Here is a 19,643-nt window from a genome sequence, read left to right on the forward strand (position 1 = left end):
CACATTCATAAATGATCCATCAGTCATTAATAAATGTTTGATTAATCCTTCTGTTTGATTAATCTTATGAAAAAAGGACATTCACAATCACTATTTCATGGTCCAGGAGAACATTTTATAGAATACGATGAATACAAAAACATGTTTGAATGCTGATTTTAGATTATTTGTTAAACTTGTACATTTGCACATATAAAAATGTCTATCAGCGTCACGAAAATCAATTTTTGTAAACTGTGGGTCATATTAGGACAAGTCTGACTAAAATAAATGTGTATAAGATGTGTTTTTACAACTCTCAAATGGAAAAAGGGTCAAATTTAACCCTCAACAGTATGTAAGGGTTAAGTTAAGTTTTTTTAATGTCATCTGTTTTCTTCATCCTGGACCAAAGAAATCAACAACATACAAAGTGCCATACAGAAGGATGCAAATGAAAATCAATCAATCATAAAATCAATTTTATAATCTCATCAAATGGATTCAATTTTGTATTTACAACAAAACAGTAAGAGTCATTTTGATCAACAAAATAAAAAGTGAGGTACAGCTGGGTGTCATCAGCATGACAGCAAAATACATGCCATGTCTATAGATGATTTGTCTCAGGGGAAGCACATGTAAGGACAATAAAATAGGCCTCAAAATGGACTTGAGGCATACCATACTTTTATGAGACAATGAGGAGACCCCATTGTCATTATAGAGAACCTACAGTATTTGACAGACAGGAGGAAAACCATTTTGAATCACTACCACATATACCCACCCAGTGCTTCAGTGTGTCTGACAGAATGCTGTGATCAATTGTATCAAAGGCTGCATATTTATGTGTTGCCCTGTCACTGCCGTTGCCCATTGATATTCATCACATTCTAAAACAACCCCTTTTCATTTCTCTGTCTCTCAGCTGTGAGCCAAGTGATCGACAGGACCAACAGACATGGGGAAGCAGAACAGCAAGCTCCGTCCTGAGGTGATGCAGGACCTGCTGGAGAGTACCGACTTCACCGAGCACGAGATCCAGGAGTGGTACAAGGGCTTTCTGAGGGACTGCCCAAGCGGGAACCTGTCCATGGAGGAGTTCAAGAAGATCTACGGTAACTTCTTTCCCTACGGAGACGCGTCAAAGTTTGCCGAACACGTCTTCCGCACATTCGATGCGAACGGTGACGGGACAATAGACTTCCGGGAGTTTATCATCGCACTAAGTGTGACGTCACGCGGGAAGCTGGAGCAGAAGTTGAAATGGGCCTTCAGTATGTACGACCTGGACGGAAACGGGTACATCAGTAAATCTGAGATGCTGGAGATTGTACAGGTAAGTGTGTATGCAGGCAGATGGATGCATTTTGATATCGCAGCTCTTTGCTTAACTGTCACTTGCTGCCGGTCTATTAATTAAATAGCTATTATTGTAAATAGAAATTTATTGTTTTGGATGATGGCTTTTGATTTTGGATGTGCCAATGGGACTGCCAGTCCCATTGGCACATGAGTCAAAAAGTTCATTTCAGACACTGGTCTTAAGTGTTTTCTGTCACTTATGTGAATTGATTTCCAGGAGGTGATGCATACACATGTACACACTCAGCCGCTAACTATAACAGTAGCCAGGGCTGTGATTGTTAAACACTGTTGTATTAACAGTATCTGCACTGTATCCATAACACACTCTTTATGAGACTTGGAGCCACTGTGCCGGCATTTTAAGAACAAGAGGTCATACAGCTCTGCTACAGGGTGGGAGGAAGCTCGTACAAGCATATCCATTAAACACATTATTTCTGAGAGATATTAATTTAAGGACCTTACTGAAATGTCAGTGTGGTTAAAAAAAGATACATTTAGATATTAAAAGTAATTGGAAATGTTTCCTTATGTGCCAATGAAAGTAGTTGTGGAAACAGACAGGGATTTACTAGCTTTACTTGGTCTTAAATGTGGCTTTTAGCTTTATCTACAAAGGAAAAGAATAGATTTTCCATCTACTTTGTAGCGGTTACAGGAGCAAATGGAACTAAAGCTCAGTCTAATCCATGTCTGCTAAACCACATACTGTATACTACAGATGCTGTTCCATTCAATGTTTTTGAAGCTAGGCCTATAGTCTGTATTAAGACTGTACAAAGTCTTGTTATATTATGTTTATGCATGCTTGCTTTTATCTAGTACATCATTAGCATATTTTGTAAGGCCTCTGTGGATTCTTTCACTGCTGCCAAAAGCAGTCTTATGCTGGAAAGATAAGGAAGGACATTTAAATTAAGTCCAGGACTGTGTTTAAAAACCTGTCATGTTTAATCTGTTAATATTTATAAAGGTAATGAAGGTAAATGTCCAGCCATTTACCTTCTAGACAGCCTTTCAAACATGTTCACCATATTAGCACTCGTGTTGGAAAAGAAAGTAACTAACTCAAGCAATTCATTTCAAATGCAGGTCATTTTGCAATATGGATCGTTACTAATTATAATGGATAGAATGACATTTTTTTCTCACTCTGGAATAAAAAAAAGTGACATCTGTTTTCTGGGCTGTGTAGCAAGGCAAAAGAAAAAAGAAAGCGACAAGGGAAAAATGAGGGGGGAGGGCGGGTGGCATTTCCTGCACAAGGGCTCCTCATGTAAACACACCATTATATACAAGACTCACATACCCCTTGCGCTGTTTTTTTTATTTATTTTTTTACTTCCTCCTGATTTGTGTAACAGCAGCTAGTGAGCCCCACATCAGTTTCAGACTTCTTGTCTTTATCATAGAAGTCATCTAAGAAACAGGATGTCTCTGTGATGTATGTGAGGAGAAAAGGACAGTTTGTATGAGGAGAGTCGGAACTGAACATCGTGACGGAAACTCAGAAAAGGGGGAAGGACAGGACCAGAAGTGAAGAGAAGAAAATGCATAGATATTGAGCAACAACATTAGCAATCATTTAAAGTCATGTTTGTGTCACCTGATACTTCACCTCAGATATTTACACTCCATGTAACTCTGACATGATCTCCACCAGCTTCTGAGAAAGATGTGTCTCTCTTTAAGTGATAAATGCTCCACTGTGTTTCAAGCCAGTTATTCACTTTGTCACTGGTATTGGGCAAGCAATGAGCATGTGTACAATGAGTATGTCACAGTTTTACTTAGAAACAACAGCTTTACTTAGAAACAGCTGTTTACTTAGAAACAACTGCTTTAGTTAGAAGCAAATTTGGTGAGAGTGAACCAGAACAGTAAGAGTTGCTGGCTGTGAATTGAAAACATTGAGCTGAAAGAGGTTAAAGGTGGAATGTTGCCTCAGTGGTCAGTACTCTTGCGTCACAGCAAGAAGGTCCTGAGTTTGAACCCGGGATGGAGTTTGCATGTTCTTCCCAGTTTCCGCCAGTGCTCCAGTTTCCTCCCACCATCAAAGACATGTATGTTAGGGTTGAAACTCCTGTCAGTGGCCCTGGAGTCAGTCCAGGGTCACTACACCACACCACACCTGTCCGTTGTACCTAGTGTGTTCAATAGGTCAAATGCAGACACGGTGCCTCAGTGTTTAGCACTGTTGCATCACAGCAAGAAGGTCCTCAGTTTGAACCCGGCCTGGAGTTTGCATGTTCTTCCCAGTTTCCGCCGGGTGTTCCAGTTTCCTCCCACCATCAAAGGCATGTATGTTAGGGTTAAAACTCCTGTCAGTGGCACTGGAGTCGGTCCTTTGATGCTACACCACACCTGCCCACTTCGCAAATGCAGACGATGCATTTCATTTCAATGTATGTGAGTGCTGAGAAATGACAATAAAGAAAGAATAAATAAATCTTAACCTTAAAATGCTGTGTAGAACAGATGGGAACTGTAGAGTTGGGCGATGATTCGCTTTGGTCCTCTCACATTCTCACAATCATTTAAATGATATAACTATCCATGTAATGTTAATCTTTTAGTTTCTTCTGCATGCATCTGAATCACTAATGAAGCAGCCAACTCCTCTGATCCATTTCCAAGGTAGCAACCGCCCATCCATAATACCTCACATGTGCCCACGTATCTACGCCTCAAGGCTAAATTTGTCACCCTACCTCAAGACAGCAGTGATTCAGACTTCAACCTGTCAATTCTTCTTTCTACATCCTGACGATATAAACCCTCTGCCCACTTTCCACTGAAAGGTAGCGTTTCCAAGGACAAAAGAAAAGAAAGCGTGACTCAGACGGTCATGTCTAGCTCTCTGCAGGGCTAATCAGTCGAAATGAATAGAAGGACGAAGAGTGCCGAAAAAGTTGATCGTTCTGCCTTAATGAGGAGGAAGTGAGCGCACATTTATGATCATTAAGCAAATGCGTTTGTGCGGATGTGGCGGTTGCTAATTAGCTGCGGTTAATTAGGAGCAAATGCTCGCCATCACCATGCAAACACGGAAGAGGTATTATAAGTCTAACTCAAATGTGATGGTAGCTTTTTCAAATGCAGGAGCTCTGTGTTTTACTGCACCGTTCCTCAAGTGAATCTGAGCTGAAGTGCATTTGTAGAAATAGCCCGAGGCCATCTCATTTAGTCTCTTTCCGTTTCAGACACACACACACACACACACACAGAAGCATTTACACATACACTCATGCACTACCGCCGTCTCTCTCTCAGTTTGGCTGGCTGGCTCTCCTGGTTCAAAGCCTACCCGCCTCTGCACAGAGAAGGCAGACTTAAGAGAAAAGTTTTCTGACTTCTGCAAGTAAGCGCCAAAATTAAAATGAAGCCTGATCTCTGAGTCTTGAGTAAAGCCTTTGAGTAAAGTCTGCAGTTGAGCGTGATCACAGTATCTGCTTCCAGGGGACGTAAAAGGGCAAATTAGCAGGTGGATGTCATAAAGCAAAATCCATCTATTTTCTGCTGCTTAGCTGGGTGCAGTTGGTGTTGGTGAATGACATTTCCTGTTCAGCATCTTTAGGCTAGTTCTACCTCAGTATGATATTTTTAGTTTCGTTAGAGGGAGTGGTTCTTGTGCTGGTAATGTCATCGGTCGATCCACCACTTTGGTTCAGACTGAAATATCATGTGTGGCCATGACATTTCATACTGACACCTTACAGGACACATAAACAACAAACAGTGCATCATCATAAAATCAGCAACATTGAGGTAGAATATTACGTTAGTACAATAATGCAGTATATAAACATCAATGCAAAATTTCATGAATGTGATATCATAGTCAGTGCGAGACAGAATATGCCAATCGGAATAGGTGTGTTTTCAGGCGGGAATTAAAGGTGGAGACAGAGTAGCTGGATGGCAGAAGAGGATCTGAGAGTGCAGGAGGATGTGAAGATGTGAACAAGTTTGGAAAGATACAATAGTGCCAGGTTATTAAGGACCTAGAAGGTGAGAAGCAGAATCTTAAAATCAATATGGTATTTGATAGGGAGCCAATGAAGTTGCTGCAGGGCAGGTGTGATGTGTTCAATAGAGGGAGTTCTAGTGAAGATACGAGCAGCTGCATTCTGGACCAGTTGGAATTTATGAAGAGATTTACATGGAATACCAAAGATTTAAAATAATTACAATGGTCCAGACGGGATGTTATCAAGGTGTGAATGACAATATTGGAGCAGGTTGGTGTAAATGACGGACGCAGACGATTGATATTGCGTAGGTGAAAGCATGCAGACCGGGTACCATTATTGATGTGGGCTTCAAATGATAATGTGCTGTCCAGGATGACACCCAGACTCCCACCTAGACATGTGAGCATGCTAACACACTCAACTAGGATGGTGAACAGGGTGAACACTATAACTGCTAAATAGAGCTGCAACGATTAGCCGCTTAATCAATTAGATGCCAACTATCTTCAGGTTTATTCAGTCTTCTATGACAGTAAACTCAATATCTTTGGGTTGTGTCTTAGATTTAGCCATACTCTTGTCTTTATAAGCTTTATTGTATTATTACATTATATAACATTAATGAAAAATATCTTCCAACTCTTTTAATCCTCAGTTGGCAGTGTGTTACCAACTTGATTGACATTTTCTCTTCAAGGGATATTGTCCAACAGTATTAATTTAACCAGCACTTGCCAAAGCTTCACCCAGAGGACTGTGTCATTCCTCCCACAGTGGTCTCCATGTTTCCTATTCACACTCGCCTCCATGTGCCGTAGCAACTGGGAGTCAAGGCCCACTCCAGCTAGCTAATGCTCTCTCCTGCAGAGAGTGTGTAAATGCTTGTGATGCTCATAATTGGCCTTGCTGTGGGAGTAATTGAGATGGATCGGAGCCAGCCCGGTCTCATCTTCTTCAGATAATGAAAAACACCTCCGAAAATAGTGAGGAAGATAAAAAACCGCCTCATCCACTCATCAATAGTTGATATCTAACCTTTGTCTACTTTCCATCTGAAATACGGAGCTATCGGCGTAGCAGACGGAAAGCAGAGGGAAGTACATTGTCTCAATAAGCAAAAAAGAATGGAGAGTGCATTCATACTGGTAATTTCGTGTGATTGAACAGAATAGAGGGGTAGATGAATAGATTGCTGCTCATGCGGATAAAGTCGCCATGGGAAACGCATTCATCTTTGGTGCGAGGGTGAGGTGAGACGGTGTACGTGCTTGAGTGTTTATTACCTCGGGAAGAGTCAAACAGAGCTCAGCTGGCACAAACAAGTGGACGACTTCTCTCGCTCTCTCTCTTTCTAGCTCTCTCATAGTGTGCTTTTCTACATCCGTCTCTCTCTGTACTGTTTGATCTAGCCACGGTGTAATAACCAGGGCATTTATATGATGGAGCTCTCCTCTCGCTCTCGTTCGTAAATGGTCAGGTAGCAGTCCAGTCATCAGCTCATTCTCCTCATATGTCTTCACTTAACCGACTATTTCCAGCTCCACAGGAGATGATGTTGATGATGTTCTTGTCTGGAAGCCCCCCCCCCCCCCCCCCCCCCGAAAGGATACGAAAGTACTTCTTTTTTTCTCTTAAGGGGCATTCAGGTTGTTGAAAGGATGCTGCCTTGACAAATGAATATCGATGAAAGTCGAAAAAAAAATGTATTGTGTGCGTCAAAGACAGAGAAAGAGACCTGACTGAAATGTCCAGGTAGCTTTCACTGCTGAATTACTGACAGAAATGAAGAGACTCCATAGTGGGAGGTGAGAGGGGGAAGAAGGAGACAGACAATCAGCCTAGGCGGATACACCAGCTGGCAGAGGGCCGTGTGTGAAGTAAGAGAAGATAAAAAGCCACAACCAATTAAGACGAGGGTTGTGGTTTGTGGATGCTGGAGAAGACAGGATCAAACCTGAATCACACTGGCTTTACTTTAATGCACTCTGCCTCAGCCTCAGATGTGCTTTCTAAAGAGCGGCTCTGTTCATTTCCTACAACAGCTGGGTGCTGTAGCTTTTAGCAAACGTTACTCAAACAGGAGTACATAAGCAGCCAGACATGCAAGAATTGTGATCCCCTTATTTTCATGTTTTTCTAAGAAGTTATCGATACGTCCACTCTTTTTTTGTTTGTGTTTTCCATTTGAAGTAATATGTAAAAATGGATTCATGAATCGAATCCAAAATTATTTTAACATACTCCATTTCCAATGATGAACTGTACATTTTGAATTTATGTGGATACATTACACTAAATTGGTGCTGAAGGACTGGACTTGCATTCGTGAAGCTCTCTGCATGTCAGATGTAATATCACCCATACTGGTTTTTAATTGGACTTCAAATTTCAGGGCAAGCCACCAGGTTGTGGCTGTTACACAGATTTACTAAAGAAACCAATGAACATATATATTTAAAAAAGGGTTTTTGATTCATTGTGACCACTATGCACATATTCGGTGCTGGTTGTGTGTCTATAGTAATGAATAATTCTTCTACAGTCTCCACTCAGGATGTACACAGTGAAGAATGGAGGACACTACTTGCTTAGTCAATGTGACATGAATAGCCTCTTAGCAGCTAATGTGAAGTGTGGTAATATTGAGGTCAAAAACTGATCACGGTCATGTCCATGTGTCATATGATAAGTCCATATATAGACACGATGGTCTTAGTGGATCAATTCTTTGTTGGTTTTTGTCTTTTATATATATATATAAATGAAGTTATGATTATTAAATATAGAATATATTATCCCTTAAATCAAGCAATCTTTGTTTTAATGTTTTTAAGCATTTATTGGAATTACAGAATGAAATTGGTTGAAACTAAATATTTCTGTTTTCATATCACTGTGTGCAGGCTAGTTGGGAATATTGAGTGAACTATAAGCTTCAGATCGTTTCACTTCTTATTGGTTGCTTGTAATTTTGGGATTTGGGAATTTAATCTCATTCCACTGCATTGCCCTGGATTAAGACCAGCAGTCAAATCCCTAACATGTATTATTGGCTAAATGTACTAAGCGCTCGCAGCAGTTTGAAGGATTTCGATTAATAACAGACCGGGCTCCAAACTGAAATGAAGGCTGATATTAACCGTCGTGTCTGAGCTCCGTTGTGACCCGGGAGATGAGCCGCCCTGCCACTGAGTAATAGGAGGCATAACCAGCACCTATTTAAAGCTCCCACTGCACTGTAATCACAATCAGCTCTCCTCTGTTCACATGTCAGCTCCCATTCCCCTCAAATCCGCCTTCTTATTAGAGACAGAGAGAGTGGGCTGTGATTTCACTGTTTACTGCCAAACAGCCGGCAATGCAACATAGAGCAGAGGAGACACAACACTGATAAATAGTCTGTGTGTGGGTGTGTGTGTATATGTTTGTCAACCCCACCTGAACCATGAAAATGTATTGGAATAGTAACACAGTGCAACAAGTTGACATGTCAGTGCCGATCGGGTGAATACTGACTCACCTTTGACACAGCAGAAAAAAAATGTTACCCATATCGTATGTCACAGTGACATGTTGCATCAGATCCTGTGTGTTTGATTTCCTGGATCTCTGCTATGCTCTCACTGTCATAGAATGCATTGAGGATGCACTTGTCAGCAGGACGAGGTTATCATCAAACGAACGACTCTTTCTCTTCACATCAGCAGGCTGTATAAAAGCAGCTGTGACTGTAACAAGCTGAAAATAAAAGTAGCGCAGAACATTTCCGAAGCATTCAGTAGAAGAGAGAGTAGCAGAAATGTTTCTGAATGGAGGTGTCAGGGTTGGTATTGATGGAAAAAGTTGTACCTTTGAAACTAATGATTTTATTTTTATTTAACATTTATTTAACCATGAAGTCAGATGAATTACATGGCTGAGGTTAAACTGTACTGTACTGTACTGTACTGTACTGTACTGTACTGTACTGTACTGCACTGCACTGTACTGTACTGTGGGCGCGGCTGTGTCTCAGGAAGTATAGAGCAGTCTATCCATCAATCAGAAGATCAGTGGTTTGATTCCCGGCTCCTCCAGTCCACATGTCAATGTGTCCTTGGGCAAGATACTGAACCACAAAATTGCTACCGATGGCTGAATGTTTGAGTGAATGTTAGTTTCCTCCTGATGATCAGGTTGGTACCCTGCGTGGCAGCCCCTGCTATCAGTGTATGAATGTGAGTGAATGGGGGTATGTGACATGTAGTGTAAAAGCACTCTGAGTGCTCAAAAAGACTAGAAAAGTGCTTTATAAGTACAGTCCATTTACCATTTTTACTATTAAATAGGCAGTTATTTAAGACACAACAGCATTTTTTTCTTGATAATGTACACATTTCATTTAGAAAAGACAGAAGTGTGACTATTAACGGTTTGATTCTTCATGAAGGCAACATTTCCAAATTAGGTTTGGTATGTAAATTATTCCAAGCAGACTATGGGGACATTCAAAATGATCCATGTAGTTGGTTTAATATAGCGGTTCCCAAAATGTTTCCGTTGGTTTCTCTATATTTCTGACTGCTTTGGGTCTAGATGAGTAATGAGCTGCAAAGTGTGTTACTTGACAAGAAGTTAAACTCATCATGTTGTTAGCTGGGGCCTTACAGCATATTTAACAGATGCAGTGATCGTGATATTTACTGCTTATTCCTTCTGTATGTTTGATCATAAAACATAGAAGTGAAACGTTACTAGTAACACACAAATGTTGCGACACCTTCCGCTTGTCTTCCAGGCACCCTTGAATGGCTTTATATATGAAAAGATACATATAAATCTTCCACTGATCCTTCCAGTCAACATATATAAATCCGAGCGATTAGTTTGAGACTCAACAAACAAAAGTAAGAGTTAAAATGAAAGAAACTGTGACATTTCTACAAGCAACAGTTAGCACCACAATACCTTAGAAGATCTACGGATAAATCATTGATTATCTGGCTTCACTTGTGTCCTCCATGCAGGCAATCTATAAGATGGTGTCCTCCGTGATGAAGATGCCTGAGGACGAGTCGACACCCGAGAAGAGGACAGAGAAGATTTTCAGGCAGATGGACACCAACAGAGACGGTACCTTAAAAATAACTTGTTGGTTGTTTTTGTGTCAAGAATCAGGTGTTTTAAGAACATTACAACATACTATGTCTTTATGCTTATCTACCCAGATATAGAAAGTTAGAATTAGTTCATTGATTATTTGAGTAACTAATTATTTTCATTGAAGACTGGACGGGCATTTCCATTGCAAATGTGTCACACAGCTTGTCACAGGCACCTGGCTGGCTGGCCGGCAGCTGTTGTCTTTGTACAAAATCAGCCTGCATGCTTTTTTCCATTACAGAAGCACTCCAGCCTGAAGCAGCCATTCATTGACAACAGAATTCACACCTGACCTGAGATTTTAGCCATACACAACACTTCCAGTCATGCACACACACACACACACACACACACACAAACAAACACACTGCAGATGCTCAGACAGCAGAAACACTAGGCACAGAAACAAGATGAGAGGAACAGAGAGTTTACATTGAGGAATTAGGGAGTAGTGTAGGTGGGAAAAGATGTAGTGAAAGAAGAGGAGGAGGAGGAGGAGGAGGGAGGGGGGGCTGGGAGAGAAGTGGCAGAAGATGGTAAGCCAAAGTGTGAGAGAGTGTCCTGACCTGGACATGGGAATGCAGTGTCTTTCTTTTTCTTCTTCTAATGAGAATCACGAGTAGCAAGGAGCGCACTGTCTGTCTGCACGGCTGTGTATCACGAGAGGGGGTCAGGAGAGCGAAGAGCCGTCTCAACACTGCCACCTCTTGGCGAGAAGTGGAACATGGTTAAATAAACTGTTTATGGAGGCAAGGAAGAAAATGAATCCTGAGAGAGGCATCCTGAATGATGTGTTTTATTCTCATCTCACTAAAATGTATCCACAAACATCCCATCCCCAGAAGGACTGTTCCAGTAAACAGCCGTAAAGTTATTTGAGGCGTTCTGCCTCGTGACCCACCGAGGAATTGCAGAAACACGAGCTAGTCGTTGTACCAGCAGGAGGTAGCCTGTAAACTTATAAATCACATATTCACTTTAGAATGAGTAAACAAGCTCATTAGAGGAGAAATCCACTAAGAAAGCAGTTAGTGATTAAAACTGCAGCAGATTATCGTCGGTGTCTGTAATTGCTGCCGTTTTGTCAGAATAAAATGACCTCCAGTTATGTGTAGGAATGCAGTGCTGCTCAGTCACTACTCCATGATGTTAAAATGCTATTTTTCTTATTGTACATTTAAAAGTCATTATACTGTTTATGGCACTGGAGCCTCCGGCAGGACTTTGATCTGGTTCAGCCTAATGGTCATTTTCATTTGGTTAATGAAAACGATGACTAAACATGCTCATGAACGACCGTTATTTTCATGACAAAGACAAGAAGATTTCGGTGCCCACATGTGCAATATTGTTGACGACAAAAATGTAGTTTAAAAAATAAAAACTTTACCAAAATCTCTCTTGAATTTCATCGACAAATAAAGAGGAGACAAGATATTACAGAGTCACAGGAGGTGCAGGGTGAGCAGGACGTTAGCAGACAACCACAACGCTACAACCACAGCACACAATCACTGTGGTTACACATATAAAGAAGAAGAAAATAGCTGTCTGGTGACCTGTACATAGTGTGAGTGAAGGGCGAGACATTATGCAGCCTGTGTAGACAGCCGTATTGATTAAAAGAGCAGCGTATAACTTAACCTTTCCTTATCATGGACGTTATCGGAGCAAAGTTTGCCTTGATTAACCTTTAATATTGATGCCCTGTGAACTAGCTGGCAATTTTCTTAAGCATACGTCAATATTAAATCCATGACATGCTTTTTTTCTCTTTTCTTTTTAACACCGGCCTCAGATTTATATTATTCAATTTTATTAGGTTAACTACTTTTATTTCTATTGTTCAGAACAGGAAGTTACGTTTGTACCTCGGGCAACCAAAACATTTTATTGTGTGTTCAGCTCTCATTGTTTTAGAATAGTTTTAAAGAGAGTTTTGGGACCCAGCTGTTGAATCCCGATGGTTTAAAATAAATATGCAATCAGAACATGTTCCATGTCAAATCAATGCCATCAGATCAGACATTCAACCTGTTTTTCATCAGATAATGATACAATACAGTCTCATGTGAAATAAGTTTGACTGCAAGGATGAAGAACTTCTGGTTTTAGCTCAACTAGACTCACTGAAATATTCTATATTATCTGATGGCTTCAACACTAAAATGTCAACATACTAAATAAGATAAGACTGAAATGCTCAGACGCTTAGTCGACTAAAACTTGACTGAAACAAACAGGAGGTTGATAAAATATGATAAAAACTGACAAGGACATTTAACACAGGACTAAGACTAAATAAAAAAAGAGCTGATAAAATGATCACTAGTTTGGCATCTTTTCTGTTCTGTGGTTCTCTGCTGTGCGAAAAAGTACACAACAAAAGATCTACATTCCTAAAGATCATCCTTCTTACTCTCTGCTGTCTGTGTCGTGTGTGTTTTAGGTAAACTGTCCCTGGAGGAGTTCATCAAAGGAGCGAAGAGCGACCCCTCCATCGTCCGCCTGTTGCAGTGCGACCCCAGCAGCGCTGGACAGTTTTAAACCTGAGGCATCAACACAACTTGTAAGGGCTCACATTCAAACACCTTCATCTGCAAACACAACAAATATATCACCAGACTTTAAACTAACATTTTACAAACAGCAAAGCGTAGCATAATTCGAAGAGGTGAGAGTACGAGGGTACAGGAACAATGGTGTTTCTCCTACGAGCAGCCTCCCATGCAGTGAAGACGCCTGCTGGAGAACATCTATTCAGAGGCTGCGTGCACTGTGCAGCATGTGGGAGGGGTCACGCAGGACGGCAGCGGCTCTGTGACTATCTGTATTTCGTGGATTGATATGAGAGAATTTGTAGGTGGTGATCTTTTATTTTGAGGCAGGTGCTGAATTCTCTGAAGAAGCTTCTTGTTTTTAAAGCCTCCGTGTGTAGGTAGTATTATCTTTGTTGGAACCGCTTAAAAAGAAGTCAAATTGAAGTTCTCTGAAGTCCACACATATATTACGAAGAGATGAGTCGTGTCAGCTCTGACTTTGAAGGTGGAGTGTGTCCGCAGTATGTAGGGTGATGCAGGTGCTGCTGCAGTGATGGTGTTCAGGATAGATGATACACCCCTGCAGGATCTCAGTGTTGATGTAGATGAGGCTATAGTACATGACACTGATAATGACCCTCTATGGTCATTGTATTTTCAATCCAGGATTAAGGATGTATTTTGTTCCCCTTCATAAAGTTTTATTATTAATGATGAGACAGTGATCTTTAACAGATTTTATGAACCTTATTGGAATGTGAACCTTGTTTGCAGTCTGAACACGGATGGTATTTAAATCACTGCATTTTTTACAACTTTCTAGAAAATGTCATATATTACTATTGATAGCCATCGTATCTATATTGCTGAGGAATCAATAAATTAGAACAAAATTGATACCTCTTTAATTATTTACCAGTTATATAATTCATTTAAGAGTTTATGTATTCAGTACATGAATATTTAAATATGTTTACGTTGTATGTTTAAGGATTGATACATGCACTTGAAGATAAGAACAAACACTGATGCAACCTTTTGTAAATGGTGATGTCATTCAGACAGACCCCTTCACAAAAAAACATTAGATTACCTGACAGCTCTTAATCTGGTTCCTGTTTCCTGTGAAGGCTAAAACAGCCTCTGGGTCTAATATTTCTGGGCTGAGATCACCTTGATATTCAGCATGTGATGTCTAATTACATCAACCCCTGTTATCACTGCTAATGCGTTCACCTTTACTTCTTGTCTCCTTGCAGTGCTTCTTTCGGGTGACTCTTAATGCCCTTAACTCTCCACTATGGAGCAGACTGATGATGAAGAATGACAAGCTGATGACGATGAAGAAGACAGGCCTTCAATATGCACTGAGGACTTCAAAGGATGGGCACAGGAGCCACATTCTCCAGTTTTAACAAAAACCTTCCAAAAAAAGAAAACCCCTGCAGAGACTTAACCTGAAGACTTTCCCAAACCTTTATCAGGTTATCAAATCCCTCCCCTCTCCTCCCCTCCACTGATTGTGTAATTGACCAGGATCCCTCAGTCCTCCTATAAGCATGTCAGAGCATAAAGAAATGTCTACCGTAGGTTGTATATACAGTATAAACTGGAGTGTCTGTATCAGTGTCTTTGCTTGGCTCTCTGTGCCCTTTCCAGGCTCCAGCCCGGGGCGACACTGAGCCTCTATCACTCTAATGTGTGTCATAGACAAGAGTGTGTGCATGAGACAACAAGAAAGAGAGAGAGAGGGAGGGAGAGAGAGAGATGATATGTTTAATTAAAGGACAATACTGTAGGTGAGATTATTTAATCTGCAGAGAGGACTGGTGAAGTTTGTCCTTCACTCAGAATGAGTACTTTTAGTACTTTTACTTTCATCTTTTTTCTACTGTGAGAATGTGTACATGTGTTTGTGTATTTTTTGCAAACTCAGTAGATTTTGTTTTATAATTTGTGCTTTGTGCATAGAGCTGCCGCGGTGTTGATTTTTATTCTTACTGCAAAAATTAGCAAAACCATTCAAACTATTGCGGTAACCACCATAAAAAATAAGTTCAACCTCAGATGTTATATAATAATATGTTCCTAAATACCGTATTGGCCTGAATATAAGATACCCCTGATTATAAGATGACCCCCGCTTTTCCAACAGCTTTATTTGGAAAAAGACTTTTTGAATATAACTTCCATTATAGTTACATACTCACACCCACTCCTACCAGGCTCTTAGAAGGAGTCAGAAATGATTTTCTCCAGCAGTTAGCATTTATAAAACTGTCTGTTTGTGTTTTTGAGCTCCTTATCATCTGTGACAGTGGTATTTGGCAGCTCGACATGTTCCGTTTCTGCAGTAGAGATGTTGGAAGACGCTTTGGGCTCGTTTTCACTTGTCATGAATTTATGAAAAACGAGTTACACGATCCCTCAGAAACTCCTGCAGGTTAAACTTGACTAAACAGACTCTTAACACTCAACATAAACAGACACAAAACACTCACTAGCCTAGCAACATTAAGGCTACAAACAACCCATAATACAACAATCCATGTAGGAGTTGGTTTTACATCGCTACTTTCTCCACTCTATGACCCCTAACATAAAACAACATCACTTTTTCGTATGTATTTCTAGGGAATAAACATCTTATATTGAGACCATTACGGTAAACTTATTTTAATGCATTTTATTCCTGTAGTAATCTTTTATTTATAGCCTCTTAAATCTAATTACAGTAACCGCGGCAGCTCTGCTGGGGCAACAAGAACATGTAATGTTATGCTACTATGCATATGCATCCTAACCAGTAGTTCTGATTTTGTGAAGTCTCACTGATGTAATGAAGCATCCCTTTATTCATCATCTGTTCCAGTGGTTTTTCATATCAGCAGGAATCTGACGGAGAGAGAGAGAGAGAGAGAGAGAAAGAGAGAGAGTTTCGAGCGGCAGGCAGGCAGGCATTGTAACGACTGCACTAGATTAAAGGAAACATAGAGAACTAGTCTTTAAAGTATGAGTACAGTGTAGATATGTTCACCTCAATTTGTAAAGCAAACTCAGATAGTCCAGAACGCTCGGTTTTCAACTTTCAGAACAAATGTTGTGAAATAATGAAATAGTTTTGTTTATTTAAGCAGGATATCAAGCATGCAAAACCAGTTTCCTTCTTTTTAACATTTACTATGTGGAGAACAGAGACGCGCTTCTTCACCTTCACTTTTCGATGTTTTTTAAAGTGCCGCATGTTAAATCAGTGGTTGAACAGTGGAGTAAAGGGGTGAGGGGGGGGGGGGGGGTGTATAGACTAAATAACACAGTATGCATGTGACTTGTGCGCATGTGTGTTTAACTATGTTTGTGGATACCATCCGGCTCTCTGCTGGCTTCTGTATGTTAGTATTGTCACAGCTCGTACTAGCAGTAGTCGGTGTTATCGACAGCAAATGGACTGCCAAAGCTGACGTAGCTAATGGTTTATAAAGATAATGTCATGGAGGCAAAGCAAGCAGGAGCAGAGGCAATCTTTACACTCACTGTTTGTTAGGGTCAGAGCTGAGAGCTTCTTTTTCTGTTTCAGATGAGCTTAATATTTCAAATGATGGTTTTAATTCATCTTAAACAGGACTCAACACAAAAAGGACTTAAGCAGGAGTCCCTATTCTGAGTATGATGTCAATTCAATTGTAAAAATGTAGTTAAAGTAAGTAAAACGTAACATTCAGATTAAGTGTAGGCATCCAGAATACATCGTAACTCTGACACTGACATGAAAACACCTTCACTCAGCTGACACAGAAAACTCAAAGTAAAAGAAGCTCTTGCCCCTTTAATCGTATTTAGGAGGTTCTACCAAGTTGAGTGCCCCAACCCCCCCCCCCCCCCCCCTCCCCCTTCCCTGAATGTAATCGAGCCCTCCACCGAGGGTTGAGCAAGCCGTTTCAGTTATTGCATTGTTTTCCAATTAGAAAAAAAAGCTTTGAATGTTTTATTAAATAACTGCTGTTTTTTGTTTTTTTTGTAAACAGAAAAAGAAAAAGAAAAAGATGCAGACAAAGAAAAACCGAGAATCACAACTACTGCAATGATACTGTCACAATGTGTTGCTTTTATTGTATTTTTATGATTTTTCTTTCCTTTTTTTTTTTAAAAAAAACCCCAAAAAGCTAAAGCAAAAAAAAAAAAAAAAAAGCTGCATCAGGTGTAACATTTCTGTTAAACACAAAAATAGCATCTTGTGGTCAAGTGCCAAATGAAAACAAAAACAGTATTGTATAAATTTATACTGTAAAATTGTTATCTGTTGAACAAACTGTTTGTAATTGTTGCATTTTGTAGGTTTTGTATGGTATCCTGTATTTAGTGACTGCAGTTTTGGAACACAGGATTCTGTTTTTCGGTCAAATTTAAAAGGCAAGAATTAAATTTACAATTTATTGTGTGCAAGCATGTATGTCGTGTTTGTTGTATTGTGTTGTATTGTGGGTTGTGTTACACCCAGGATGATAAATACTGCAGCATGTGCACATGTCTGCTGATAAGTACAAGAAATATCAATATAGGAATGCCAAATATAGCTTAGAAACAGCGTTGCCATCATAGTTTGTGTACCAGAGAGTGTCGTGATGATGGTGGTAGAGAGCACTGTCTGACACATCAGTACTAAAGAGATGTGGTGACTGTGAAGGCCATAAAATATGATTCACATCATTTCCATACTCTTCAAACCATTCAGTGACCCCTCATGTCCTATGGATGAGGGCATTGTCACCCTGGGAGAGACCACTCCCATCAGGATAGAAATGTTTCATCATAGGATAAAGGTGATCCACTCAGAACTACTTTGTATTGATTTGCAGTGACCCTTCCCTCTAAGGGGGCAAGTGGACTCAAACCATGCCTCGCACAGCATAACAACCTGAACCACCAAATCCCCTCGCTTTAGGGGGTCAAGCATTCAGGCCTGTACTGTTCTCTTGGTGAATGCCACACATGGCTTCGCACACTTCTCAATAATAAGATGACTCATCTGACCAGATCACTTATTTCCACATGTCTGTTGACCAGTGTCTGTGGTCACATCCTGCATTCTGACATTCTCAGTCACCTGAGGAGGGGTTGCTCTTCTGTTTTTCCTCACATATCACAATAATGTACACACATCATCAACCACAATTTCCAACCCAGGTTATAATCCAACATATGGGAATACATTATTATATGAAATATAATGGCAGCTCATCCATCTGTTTTTGAGATATTTTATTTATATCCAAAAATCTCAACCTCATGGTGGCGCTAGAGTAAAGTCAGGAGATCGTCAAAGTCAGTAGAAGTATGACTGCACAAAGTTTCATGACAATCCATCTAGTTTTATTGTCGACATATTTCCACCACCATTGACTGTCATGACTAAAATTACATCCACCATACTGTCAAACTCTCTAATAACCTAAAACTACCCAAACTGACATTTTTTCAGTGTTCTTCAAATGAAAGTTTTTAACCAGCTCGGCTTACTGAAGCGAGATCACTGTGACCTGTCGCGCTGAGCTGCAGTCTGTGAACTACTTTGATCCTTAATTACACAAAAAGGAACACAGTGAAATAACCTGCTGATAAATTTAATGAAGAAACTTCTTAAAACATCTTTAATACTTTTTTCCCCTCAGGAAGCACAGAAGAGCTGTCATTTCAAACCAGATCACTCATTCACACAAATATTACAATATATACTTTTTAAGCAGGCTTAATTTATGTAAGAATTTCTATTTCTGTTACTTTGTACTTCTACTTCACTACACTTGTACATTTTATGCGACCACATTTCTTTTACAGCCATAGTAGTTACATTCCAGATTCACATTTTACCCCAAAAAATCAGCAGTTGGGGCTTTTTGCCACATTTCAGATGTCTAGTTAAGAATTCCGGGAAAGAGACATTTTCCCTCTAAACTATTTAAACAGCTGTTCAAACAGGTCCCATTATCCAATATTTACAATTACAAAAAAGAAAAGATTAGAAAATAACCCACAAATTATACAAGGGCATGTTATTTATACTAGATTATTAGTTTTCAATAACGGACTATCTATCTTACTTTACCCAATGTTCAATTCTGGCCATTTCCAGAGACTCTAATGTGTAAATAAAAACATTGATTGTAGTTGTAGGTTCTGGCTCCACCATGCAGAGAGTATGGTAGCATCCAATATTCAGCCTCAGTGGTCAAAACTGAGAATAAAGAAAGCCAGAAAGCAACTGTGCTTCTCATAAAACTTATTTATACTAGTAACTTTAACAGAAACTGTGGAAAAATAGCATTTTGAACAGTGGAATTTACTCCCTTGGTTTTTTTTAACAAGTTAAAAAGTATTAATTAGAACTTTTGGGTTGTCAGGTTAAAATAAATCAAAAGCTGATGCAGAGGATTTGGACAAATGTATTCTTTTATTAACAACCTGCTACACATTAATACTGGTATTAATATTTCTAACAGCACTATTACCAAACACCACATATGGATCATTGGGTGGACACCAGATTTTTCACAAACTGGCAACCCAAAAGTTCTTATTACTTATAAAAATGCAAACAAGTGTTGTCAGGAGTCAAATAAACCAGGAGAGACAAGCGGCT

General features: G+C 39.9%; 1 protein-coding gene across 3 annotated transcripts in view; it reads left to right on the top strand.

The window, feature by feature from the left end:
* Positions 1 to 17,454, top strand: part of LOC133983201 (neurocalcin-delta A) — a 70,463-nt gene extending 53,009 nt beyond the window's left edge. For all 3 annotated transcript variants that reach the window (XM_062422194.1, XM_062422192.1, XM_062422193.1), the window contains 4 exons: positions 911 to 1,321; positions 10,331 to 10,436; positions 12,916 to 13,035; positions 14,266 to 17,454. In XM_062422194.1, coding sequence (XP_062278178.1) covers positions 944 to 1,321; positions 10,331 to 10,436; positions 12,916 to 13,013 — 582 coding nt within the window. In that variant the 5' untranslated portion in view covers positions 911 to 943 and the 3' untranslated portion in view covers positions 13,014 to 13,035; positions 14,266 to 17,454. The remainder of the gene's footprint in view (positions 1 to 910; positions 1,322 to 10,330; positions 10,437 to 12,915; positions 13,036 to 14,265) is intronic.
* The last annotated feature ends 2,189 nt before the right edge of the window (positions 17,455 to 19,643 follow it).

The sequence above is a fragment of the Scomber scombrus genome, chromosome 7 (genome assembly GCF_963691925.1).
Source record: "Scomber scombrus chromosome 7, fScoSco1.1, whole genome shotgun sequence".
In the NCBI taxonomy this organism is placed as follows: domain Eukaryota; kingdom Metazoa; phylum Chordata; class Actinopteri; order Scombriformes; family Scombridae; genus Scomber; species Scomber scombrus.